The sequence below is a fragment of the Diceros bicornis genome, chromosome 17 (assembly GCF_020826845.1).
Source record: "Diceros bicornis minor isolate mBicDic1 chromosome 17, mDicBic1.mat.cur, whole genome shotgun sequence".
Taxonomy (NCBI): domain Eukaryota; kingdom Metazoa; phylum Chordata; class Mammalia; order Perissodactyla; family Rhinocerotidae; genus Diceros; species Diceros bicornis.
In genome coordinates this window covers 54,513,588-54,525,446 of record NC_080756.1, presented here as the reverse complement: position 1 = coordinate 54,525,446, position 11,859 = coordinate 54,513,588, and the positions used below count along the sequence as shown (strand labels likewise).

The 11,859-nt window shown below is 42.1% G+C and overlaps 1 protein-coding gene across 1 annotated transcript in view; it reads left to right on the top strand.

Annotated features, from left to right (window-relative positions):
• Nucleotides 1–6,370: 6,370 nt before the first annotated feature.
• The window catches only part of LOC131415601 (antigen WC1.1-like), a 31,986-nt gene continuing 26,497 nt past the window's right edge, over nucleotides 6,371–11,859 (top strand). Inside the window, exon 1 of the mRNA XM_058557428.1 lies at nucleotides 6,371–6,495. Within this exon, the coding sequence (XP_058413411.1) occupies nucleotides 6,423–6,495 (73 nt within the window). The 5' untranslated portion in view covers nucleotides 6,371–6,422. The remainder of the gene's footprint in view (nucleotides 6,496–11,859) is intronic.

Here is an 11,859-nt window from a genome sequence, read left to right as displayed (position 1 = left end):
TCATTCCAACCAGAAAATATCATATGCCCTCAGGAGACCAGACCATCATATCGGTCAATACAGGCATTCGCTGACTTAAACTATCCTTGCATAGGCAATACCACTGTTTGTCTTTGATGGCTCTTTTATGTTTCTAGAGTAGAATGTTAAACCTGAAATTCCCACCAAGACACCAAAATGTAATAGATATGAAATTCTGAAGCCAGACTTCTGAATACAGAATTTGCAAAGGAAATATGTTAGACTTGGTTTCGTGGCAGTTGGCTCCCTTAAGCAGAATATGGATATTAAAGGGATCATAATGTCAAGAGGGGGATTTGTGAAGGAAATCTTTTTCAAAGAGAACTGTTGCAATGCTGTGAGTTCTCCTCCCTACAAAGAGGGAAGAAGTTGGGGAGTCATATCTTTTATCTCAAGCCTAAGGAGAAAGATTTTCAGTGACCAGAGTGGAGGGCTTGAAATATTGGGAGACTCACTGAACTCATTGAGCTGGTGCTGGCCTGGTGCAGGATAGAGATGGCTACACCAGGCCTGGCCTGGCCTGCATTCCAGGAGTTTGTTGGGATGAGAGGCCGGACGTGGCCTGAGCAGGAGAGAGGACCAGTGCAGGGTTGTCTTGAGTCCGGTCCAGCAGGAGGTGAATGCTTGATTTCTAGGGACTGTGAGCAGAGTTGTGAAATAGAGATGCGTCGTCCCTGAGCAGGGAACTGTGAGAGAAAGGTCCCTGGTGATAGAAATCTCTGATGAACTTACTCTGAAGGTAAATGTGAAGCCACCCAGCCAAGCATGAACTGCCCTGACAACATACCTCTCTCCTTTCTCTCCACAGCAACTAGCAAGTGGGGGAGAAAGTGAACAGGTAGAGGAAACACAACCCAACAAAACTACTTTTCCCAAATTAGCTCGTCCAGAACAACAGGCCTTAGAATAGGGGAGGGAGAGGAGAAGCCTCACCTTTGAATAAAGATTGAAGTTTTGATTATTATCTTGTTCTGAACAAAGTCCCCCCCCCAACATTTGTGGGTCCCAGCAAGAATACAAATTGGGGACCACATATTACGTATTGAAATAATTAAAAGGCCTAATTCAAGTTCCGGAATTTCAAGAGAACATGTTATATCCTCTTCCCTTGACAATATTCCTTCCAAATGACCAAAAAAAAAATTGTTTGCTGGCTTACTTATGCTAGATCCCTCAGTCTCCTCTTCCAATAAGCCAGGACATTAACACGATAAATACACACTTTCTCTTCCTCTCTATTTGGAGGGAACTCTTTCACCCCTTGCCTGAGGCCTGCCTTTGCTCACCTTCACTTTTGAGCACCTTTTGTGCCTGAGTGCTGAAGCCAGAGATTTTTCCTCATGCTACCCACTCCAAGGCAGGCAACCATTGCCCAGAAGGTACTCTAATCCCTTATCCCCTCAGAGGCACCTGGGGCTGGGAGGCTAGGTTTAGAACACAGCCTTGTGGGGACAGCCAGCCTGAGGCCTGCCCTCTTACTCTCCCAATTCTCACACCTCCCCCGCAGCAAGGGGCCAGGCCTGTAAGCAGCTGTTCAGCCCAGCCTGTGAGTCCTTGCTCTGTGTAAACCAGTGCTTCTCAAACCTTGATGTGCGTGAGAATAACCTGGAAACTTTGTGACAACACAGATTCTGATTTAGTAGTTCTGGGGTGTGGCCTGAGAGTTTTCAAGTCTAACAAGCTCCCAGGTGATGCTGATGCTGCCTGTGGGTGGACCACACTTTGAGAAGCCCTGGTCTAAACCACACCCCCACTTCCACAGCAAGCAGCAGGCCGTTGGTCACCCCCTAAGACTAGGGTTGCTCACTCTTTGTCCACTTTTGGGAGGACGTGTTGGGAAGGGGCTGATGCAGGTCTGGAAGCAGAGGGAATTCCTGTTCTGAGAACCCAGAGCTGGTCTAGAAGGGGGATGGCGTGGACTCTGTCTGGTGGGCATGTCCACTTTAGCCCATGGACTCCTCTTCCTGTTGGGAGGGGCCGGCTAGAGGATGGCCAGAGCTGTGTCCTATAAAGTGCAGGCTCCAGTGCAGGGGCCGCTCCAGACTGAATCTAAGGGGAGCTCTGCCTGGACACATTCTAACTACTGCACTGAGCCTGTGTTTTGTAACCTAAAGTGACCTTGGAACTGTCTGTTATTTAACAGTGAGAAGTCCTGGGATCTGCCATGGGGCAGGGAAATGTTTCCCCCTGAATAAATTTTAAGGGATGGGTGGAGTAAAAAACTTTTCATTGCTTCATGAATTGTGTTTGTTCAACATCCCAGTTATTTTCTGTGGCTAACTAATCTCCTTTCTTAGTGACATGGTTTTGACCAGGATTCATTCAACTTTTCTTGGTTTACGGTTAGGTAACTTTGGTATTTTATCGTGTGCAGCATGCCCCATTCATCACTTTGTCTTTCCTTATTCCTCTGATCCTTTGGTAGTGCACTCCAAACCCTGAGCACCTGATGCAGGCTGGACCAGAGAGAGCAGCTCATCATTCTGAACACAGCTCCTGGTCCTGGGATGGGCACAAGACTCAAGCCAGGCCAGCCAGTGTCCTCTTCTGGGTTTGTCAACCTGCAGCTAGAAGGAGAGACTCCTTCGCCTCTTGGAGTAAGAAGGGGATAGAGTTGGTCTGCAGCAGAAAAGAATGGAGCTGGGCAAGAACAAGGACAGATGAGGCACCAATGAGGCGACTCCTGGCAGTGGCCAGTCATAGCTTCCAGACCCAGAGGCTCTTCCTTTGGTTCAGTGGTTCAGTGAATTTCCTCAGGCCTTTCCAGTAAATTTCATATTTGCTTCATCTGTCTAGAGGTGGATTTCTGGGTTTCTGACTCCAGAAGTTCAGAGTTCTCATAGATATATAAAACAATGCAATATGATTTCTTCTGCCATTCCCATCAGGGGCAATTGGAAACTTTTGTTTCTCTCTTCAAACCCTTTATTAACAACTTCCTTCCTTCTGGTAACGTTGTCTTCTATTTCATGGAGGAAAGTGAACTTCTCAGACAATGATTTAATGAATAGTCTTCTCTTTTCACTACAAACGTGTTCGCAGCAGCACCAGTACTTGTTCATCCCCCTCATCCCCGAGAACAGAGTCCTTTCCTTCCACTCAAGGCCTGTCTCTCCACTCCCCTTCTAGGTCTCAGTTCCTTGAGGAATCCGATGAGGAATTGGGCCTAACCCAGTGTCATAAACTCCACAAAAGTAGTTAAAATGAGAAGCAGAATGTTCAGAGGGCTGTATGGACCCTGTGTATCCTATCTAAGGTGTGAACTGACTCTTATCAGGAATATTTACAAAGTCCTGAGAGTTTTTACTTTTACCAATAAACCTGACATGGTAAAAATCATTTTCCTCTTCTGCCTGGGTGTAGGAAAAATGGCTGCTGAAGAAAAATGGTTGAAACATGGAAGTGAGTAATTGGAACTTTCTTTGCCCGATGGAAGTGAAGGCGTTAAGGTCCACCCTGAAACTCTGGGCAGAGGGAGAGGATAGGCTAGAACTGCTGCCTGACGGCCTGGGGTCTTCCGCCTTTTGACCCAGGCTTGAAGGTGAGTCTCTGCAGGCCTGGCTCAGTGGCTTTGGAGGTTCCTGGATTAATAGTGGTTGATATCAGTTAGTAAAGACGGAGAGGCCGCTGTGGGGAGCAGTGGAGTTGAAGAGTGGTCCAGCAAGAGTGGGGCTGCACGAGTGGTGTGCAGGAAGTAGCTCTGATTATTCCAGGAGGATGGAGTCTGGGACCCTGCACTCATCTTCAGATACTGGAGCGTGAGGGAACCATGAATGGGGCCTCAGGTTTATAGCTACCTGTGTAGAGGGTGTTGAGCTGATGAAACTTGGGTCTGAATGTAAGAGGACTCTTTGAGCAGAATGAGTACAACATTAGGATCCTGTTCATATTCTGTAGGTGACAGTGAAGACAAAATAATCAACAGAAGGTGAGTTGGAGTAAGAGGGTTGTGTTGTCATCCTGTTGGCTGGGGTGCCAAGATTCTGTGTGAATTTGTAATTCCTTGAAGGGAAGAGAAACAGTGAGCTCAAAACCTTTCTGGACAGAGAGCTTCCTTGTTTTGCTTGGATGCCTGGCAAGTGAATGAAGGGACAGCTTGTCCTAATGGTGCACCTATTGACAGTCGACAGTATTGGTGAGTCAGCTTGACTGAGTTCATTCCACCATTAGCCAGCAAGCTGTAGAGAGGTAGTGTTTGCATTTTTCTTGTCAGAGAGATTTCCATTGGTTATTTATTTTTTTTCTGGACAGATCATATGGATTCTACAGCTGTCTTTGTCCTCTGTAGTAGTTTCTGCCTCCACTTGAGAGTTTCATGTGCTTTCTCCCTTAGTTTAGGCTCCTACAGGCTGGAACTTCCTGAATTCCACTCCCTTTACAGCACCAAAGCATTGGTCTATGGGAATCATGTTTCACAATGAAATAGGAAAATTGTAGGGCCAATTGAGTAGCATCAGTCCTTGTGGCATTTTACACATGGACCATGAAGAAGATGGTGGCTTCACTGTCCCTCTTCCTCTAGTTCAGCATTCCCAGCAAGTTAAATAACATCAGCTATTTCTTTCAAACTCTAGACCCCCTGAGGGCTGGCTTCAGATCTTTATACCCTATTCAACTCAAATCGATCTCTTGGTAATCTAATCTTTAATTCTTTTTCCAATTTGTGGTGCATCCTATCTCAATTAGAGCAAGAGATTCAACGGAGGAGAGGTGATGATGAGCAGAAGGACAGATATGGTTGAAATGAGAGCAAGAACTAGAATAATAGAATTTTAACATGTAAAAATTCAGACAGAGAATGTTTAGCAGGAATGACAGGGTCTAGGGAGGGGCCATGGGTGTGAGTAGATGGACTTGAGTTTCCTGGTAAACTCCAACTCACTCATCAGGTATCTGCTTGAATATCTGTTCCAAAAAGACTCTTCCCCTGACTGGGTTCAATCTCCTTGCAATCTGCCTCCATATTATAACCTCTCATTACTCATTGTATTTTTTTATAGCTTTTTGACATATGTTATTATACAATTATATGTATATTTATTTGTATAATGTCTTTCCCCACCAGCTAGACTGTAAACTCCATGAGCCCAGGGATAGTATCTGTCTTGTTCATTGTTTTATTCCCAGCCCACAGCACAGGGCTTATATGCAATGGTGTACAGTAGATGCTTGGTAAATTCTAGCTGACGATGTGTTATGTGTTATGCCCAGTAACTCACAGATTTTACTCAGTGAGTGTTCATACCTTATGCATACTTGTTGTTGCTATCTCCCCTGTTTCTTTCTCTGGTATGACTAACAGTAAAGCCATTGAAAATGAAAAGACAATGAGTATATGTATTAGGGACAGCAAAGGTAAGATTGAGTTGGGGTTAAACTTCATGCTACACCACGCTATGAGTTAGGAGAGATTCCAAAAGGGTGGGAGGGCAGATGCAGGTAGAAAAATGCTACAAGTGGATCAGCCAATAGGCTGATGTTCTCTCTGACCCCTGAGCACCAGTCTGACTCTCAGGGCAGGACTGCTGGCCCTGGGCAGCTGCACAGAGAGGAGGAGATCGAGTCTGTAAATACCCTGTAGACTACAGCCCCTCTTTATCCTGGAGAAGGAGAATTTAGCCCCAGGTGACATGTGTGGGCTGGGCAGAGTGGTCTTAGGGGATACAAAAGATCCCTGAGAGGGAAAAGTTAGATTCTGTCAAAGCCTTTGTTATTATGAGCTCTTCTGTGCTTCAGGTCCCCAGTTTCCAGATCATTATGAGAAGACGGGAAAGACAACAATCACACCTCCCCCACTTGATGATTCCCCCCTCATCCCCTCCACATTCACCTGTGAATTCCTATGTTGCTGGTCCTCATTTTCTGCAGGCCTGATAATTATTTTCACATTTCAATTCTTCTTGTGGTTCTCTGCTTTGGCTCAGTCACAGGGAAGGACAATGTTTGATTACACCAAAGACATCCTCTCACGGCCAAAAGGTAACTGATCCCAGCACCCTGACCCTGAAAGTTCTCATAATCTGCAGGGATCAGCCAGGACTATGGGGAGGAGAAAGCCACTTATGCTTTCTGAGGCAACGTTTCTACCCCAGCCCAGACCGTGGGGCCTTGGTTCTCAGGGACCTAAGGAAACATGATGTCAAAGGGTTGTGTGCTCATATAAGGAGATATTGAAGATCCAGAATCTTATTGGTGTTTGAGTTTCATAAAGCAGCGGAAGAAGTCTCCGATAGCATCTGAAATGGTAAAAAATGTCTCTATTGGCTCTCATAAGGGAGGATGTCAGGGGACGTGTCTATATATTCCCCTCCCATTGCTGTAGACCTTTGTTGGTAACCTTATGCCTCCTCACAGGGTTATTTTGCAGCTGGGACTGTGACCTTGATGACATAGGAGTCAGGATGGCTTTGAATGGACATCTCTGTCGTCAGAGACTCTGTTTTCTCCTCCTCAGCACCATGGTGGGTGCTCAAGGTAAGAGTTGCCTCTTTTTCCTGGGTTCAACAGTAAGTGAGTGGACACCCTGGTGAAGGGAAAGGTCCCTGGAGTTATGGAGCCAAACCTCAATGTGGACCATATGTTTTTGACCAAGAAGGAACCACAATGATTATGAAAATTGGTTCTCCTGTGGGGTGTCAACTGGTCGTAGTGGCAGATTTTGCAGAGAAATGATATTTGATCCCAGACTGAGGTCAGTCAGTTTCAGGCCTCCCCAATGTCTCCCTTGTTTTTAGGGAGTGTCTGTTTAGTCCCAGTGGATCCCGGTGTGTGGGAAGGACCAATGATTGACCTCAGCTGGGTCTCTGGGCTGTTCCTCGCACACTCCATTTTCCTGCTTTGTAGAGGACTGCCTATGAGGATTTCTATGTTTTATGTATTTTGTATATTTTATGTATTTATGTTCCTTTAGGCTATGTGCTTGTGTGTGTGTGTGTGTGTGTAATGGATGTGAGGGGTGTGTGCGGAGCGTGTGAAGGCTGTATGTGTGAGAAGAACTGGGCTGTTGAGAAGTGATTGAGTCAGTTGGTCTGTGAAACACACGGTGCCCACACTGTTGGGGTGTTATATCAGTTGCGTGTCACCAGATCATAGATAATCTTGCACCTGCCTGCTTCTCTCTGGCTCCTCTCCTTCAATCTCACAGCCTTCTCTCTGCTTGACTGCAGTGTTTGCCCAGCACTGGGCTCTGTGAGAGGCTTTGCCCCTTGGCCTCGCTTATTCCTACCAGGTGTTCATTGTAGAGCAGAAGAACCTGCAGCCACAAGACGGGACCTGTTGTTTATAGAGATTAACTGATATACAGCATCAGTTATATAGGTCCCTGTCCCTGCCCCAGTCCTCATAAATTGTTTCCTGACTTGCTACGGTCCTAGACTGGTCATTTTCCACTCCCTAGGATCTGTTGTGAATTCTGTAGGGTACGTGCATTCTTCTGTCCCTCCCTGCAAGCTGGTTTCCACTGAGAGAGGACTGCAGGCATCAGGGACAGGGCTGCAGAAAACCTAGCCTTCAGCCTGGAGGAGGCAGCTCTTTCAGATTTGGGTACTGATCCGGGCTGAGACTGGGTACAGCTCTGTCTCCTCTCACTGCTCATTGTCTTCCTCCTAAAGCTCAGTCTCTCAGTCCCATAACTCTCCCTGGGAAACCCTATCCCTCCAAGTTTCTGCTCCTCAAGTCTGGGCCAGATGCTAGTGAAGATACTTCTCATTTTTTTTTTAATTATTTTTTTTTTTAAGGAAGAGTGGCCCTGCTCTAACGTCCGTTGCTAATTTTCCTCTTTATATATATATTTTTCTTCCCAAAGCCCCAGTACATAGTTTTATATCATAGTTGTAGAGTTGTAGCTCTTTTATATGGGATGCCGCCCCAGCATGGCTTGATGAGCAATGAGTTGGTCTGCGCCCAGGATTCCAACTGGCCAACCCCAGGCCGCTGAAGTGGAACGTGCGAACTTAACTGCTGCACTACAGGGCCAGCCCCAAGATTCTTCTCTTGATAGCTCTGAAGTGCAGAGTTACATTTGGTCCCATGAGAGGGAGAGACAGTGGGTGTTTGGATACGAGGCCCCTGCTTCTTACTGGGGAAACTGTAGGAAATTTCATCAGTAGTTACTTAAGAAGCAAGAACATTTCACCAAAGTAAGCATTCTTTTCATTTTACCTGAAACAACACTGTTCAGTGTTATCCTACTGAAAATGTATTGTTCTATTTCATACGACATTAGACTTACTCTGTGTAAAACCATAGTCTTGGCCTTGCTGAGCATTTGATGAATTCTGAGCTGGGCACACATTACAGGAGTCTCCACCGTGAAATCTATGACGGGCACTGGCAAAAAATTATCCCTTCAAAGACAGTTTATGCCATTATACACAAAAACATAGACTTCAGAGATTGGATAATTTGGTATATATTACTCTGTAATTTGTTTTTAAAAATTAACAATATATTTTAGACATCTTTCTGTATCGTTAGCTATTCTTTTATACACTAAGAATGTTTTATTATAGTATTGCAAAAAATAGAATATTACAGGGATAATGTAGAAAATTTTAATTGCCTCCAATTATTTTATTATATGACTGAAAAGCAATATACTCACCTGATCACCCGTGTGGGGCATTTAGTTGATTTCAGCTTTTTTGCTATTCTGTAAAAAGTTGCTCTGAACTTCTTTGTATTTAAATGTAAGGAATGTCCGTGTTTTTTTCTCTTAATAACATTCTAAGAGTGGAATTGCTGTTTTACAGGCTAGAAATACTTGTAAGGCTTTTGATACTTAAAGATTAATTGTCTGCCAGAAATGCTTGCACTACATTTTATTCCACTAACGTTATATGACAATATTAGTTTCCACATACCCTCACCAACGTAGGCTTTTTATCAAAGTTTTAAATCCTAGCCAATTTTGTAGGCAAAAACTGGCGTATATTAGTTAATTTAATCCTTCATTTGTGAATTCCTTGCTTATGACATTTGTCATAAAATAGAAAATAGATCAGAAAACTGAGGCAAAGCAAAGTTAAATCCTTGCCCAAGGTGAGACAAGTGTAAATAGTAGAGGCAAGATTTGAACCCAGGCAGCCTGGGTCCAGAGGCCTTGTCACTATTGAATTTTTCCATTTATAGGCTGCAAATATTTCCCCCAGTTTATTGTTTTCATTTTATTTTTCCTTTGTTTTTAGATGCATGGAAGTTTCTAATATTAACAGTCTATAAAAATTTCCCTTTTTTTGTTTCTGCTTTCAGAGACTTGTAAGAAAATTCTTTTCCACTTCAAGTTTAAATAAATTATTTCATCTTTATTCTAATAATTTTATAAATATATTTAAATATACATTAATACTAAATAAGTCTGTAAGTTATTTTATTGTACGTCATGAAGTGATACCTAATTTTATATTATTTTTTCAATAAATTTTCTGAATTATGTCTTTCCTTCTCACTGATTTGAATGCAACTTAAAAAACATGCTAAATTACACCATGGCATTTTCCATATCTGCTTTTTGGAATTTATTTAGACTTTCATTCCACAAATGTTTATTGAGTTAAAGATGGGCTGGTGGGGTAAGTCCATCCTGTTTGCAGTTCACTAGGTGTTGAGGCCCTAGTGGTGGTGAATAAAGGGTTCCCTGGCCTATAAAGCTTACAGTCTAGTGAGGCTGGACACCAAAACAAGAATTTATAAAAACTCTGATAGGTGCCCTCAGTAGGGACACAAGCAGGGTTACTTAATCGAGCTGGGAGAAGCAGAGAAGACGTCCCTAGAGAAGTAAAATTTAAGCTGAGGCCATGCATTCTGGAAATGAAGCTGTTTACTGTTTACAATTTATGGTATGATTAATAATGTCTAATATAATATATGGACCCATGTATGCATATATGTTTAGTATATATCACTTGTCTATAACATCAGTTATTTTAAATTGTTTATTTCAACTATTAAAGGCTGAGAAATATATTCTGAGCTCCTATTACTATTATTCTTCTGTCAATTTCTCCTTGCATCTTCAAAAGCTTTTAACTATGTATATATTTTTCTATGTTTTTCCATTTTTATTGAGATATAATTGGCATGCAATATTTTGTAAGTGTAAGGTGTACAATGTGATGATTTGAAATACGTATATATTAGGAAATGATTGCCACAATACTGTTAGTTAACGTATCTATCACATAACCTAGTTACCTTTTTTTGCGATGACGACATTTAAGATTTACTCTTAGCAACTTTCAAGTGTACACTACAGTATTATTAACTATAGTTACCACGCTGTACACTACACCCCCAGGACTTATTCATGTTATAACTGGAAGTTAGTACCCTCACCCATCGCCACCCCCTGCCCTTGGCAACCACTAATTTATTCTTTGTTTCTATGAGTTCAGGGTTTTTAGATTCCGCATATAAGTGAGATCATACAGTATTTATTTTTCTCTATCTTACTTATTTCACTTAGCATAAGGCCCTCAAGGTCCATCCTTGATGTCCCACAAGGAAGAATTTTCTTCATTTCTATGGCCGAATAATATTCCATTGTGTGTGTATCTATGTCTATATCTATCTATATCTATATCTATACCTATAAATTTATGTATTTATATATCTATACAGATCTTCCTCAACTTATGATGGGGTTGCATCCTGATAAATCCTTTGTAAGTTGAAAACATCATAAGTTGAAAATGTATTTAAACACTTAACCTACCAAACATCATAGTTTAGCCTAGCCTACCTTAAACATGCTCAGAACACTTACATTAGCTTACAGTCGGGCAAAATCATCTAACACAAAGCCTATTTTATAATAAAGTGTTGAATATCTCATGTAATTTATTGACTAATGTACTGAAACTGAAAAACAGTATGGTTGACAGGGTACAGAATGGTTGTAAGTGTATCGGTTGTTTACCCTTGTGATCATGTGGCTGACTGAGAGCTGCGGCTCGCTGCTGCCCAGCATCATGAGAGAGGATTGTACCACATATCGCTAGTCGAGGAAAAGATCAAATTCAAAATTCGATTTATGTTTTCTACTGAATGCATATCACTTTGGCACCATTGTAATGCTGAAAAATCCTAAGTTGAACCATTGTAAGTTGGAGACCATCTGTATATCTCTATATCTATATCTATCAACACTTTTTTTTCTATCACATTTTCTTTATTCTTTTGTCTTTTGATGGACACTTAGGTTGTTTCCATGTCTTGGCTATTGTGAATAATGCTGCAATGAACATGGGGGTGCAAATATCTCTTCGAGATTATGATTTCATTTTTTCAGATATATACGTAAAGTGGAATTTCTGGAAAATATGGTAGTTCTATTTTTAATTTTTTGGGGAATCTCAATACTGTTTTCCATAGTGGCTGTACCAATTTACATTCTTATCAACAGCATACAAGGGTTCCCTTTTCTCCTCATCCTCCCCAACACTTGTTATTGCTTGTCTTTTTTATAATAGCCATTGTAACGGGTGTGAGGTGATAGCTCATTGTGGTTTTGATTTGTATTTCCCTGATGATTAGTGATGTTGAGCACCTTTTCATGTACCTGTTGGCTATTTGTATATTTTCTTTAGAAAAATGTCTATTCATGTCCTTTGCCCATTTTAAAATCAGATTATTTGTTTTTGTGCCATTGAGTCACAAGTTCCTTACATGTTTTGGATATTAACCCCTTATCAGATAGTTGATTTGCAAATATGTTTTTCCCCATTCCATAGGTTGTCTTTTCATTTTGTGGATTGTTTCTTTTGCTGTGCAGAAGCTTTTTAGTTTGATATAGTCCCATTTGTTTATTTTGATTTTGTTGCTCGTGCTTTAGGTGTCATG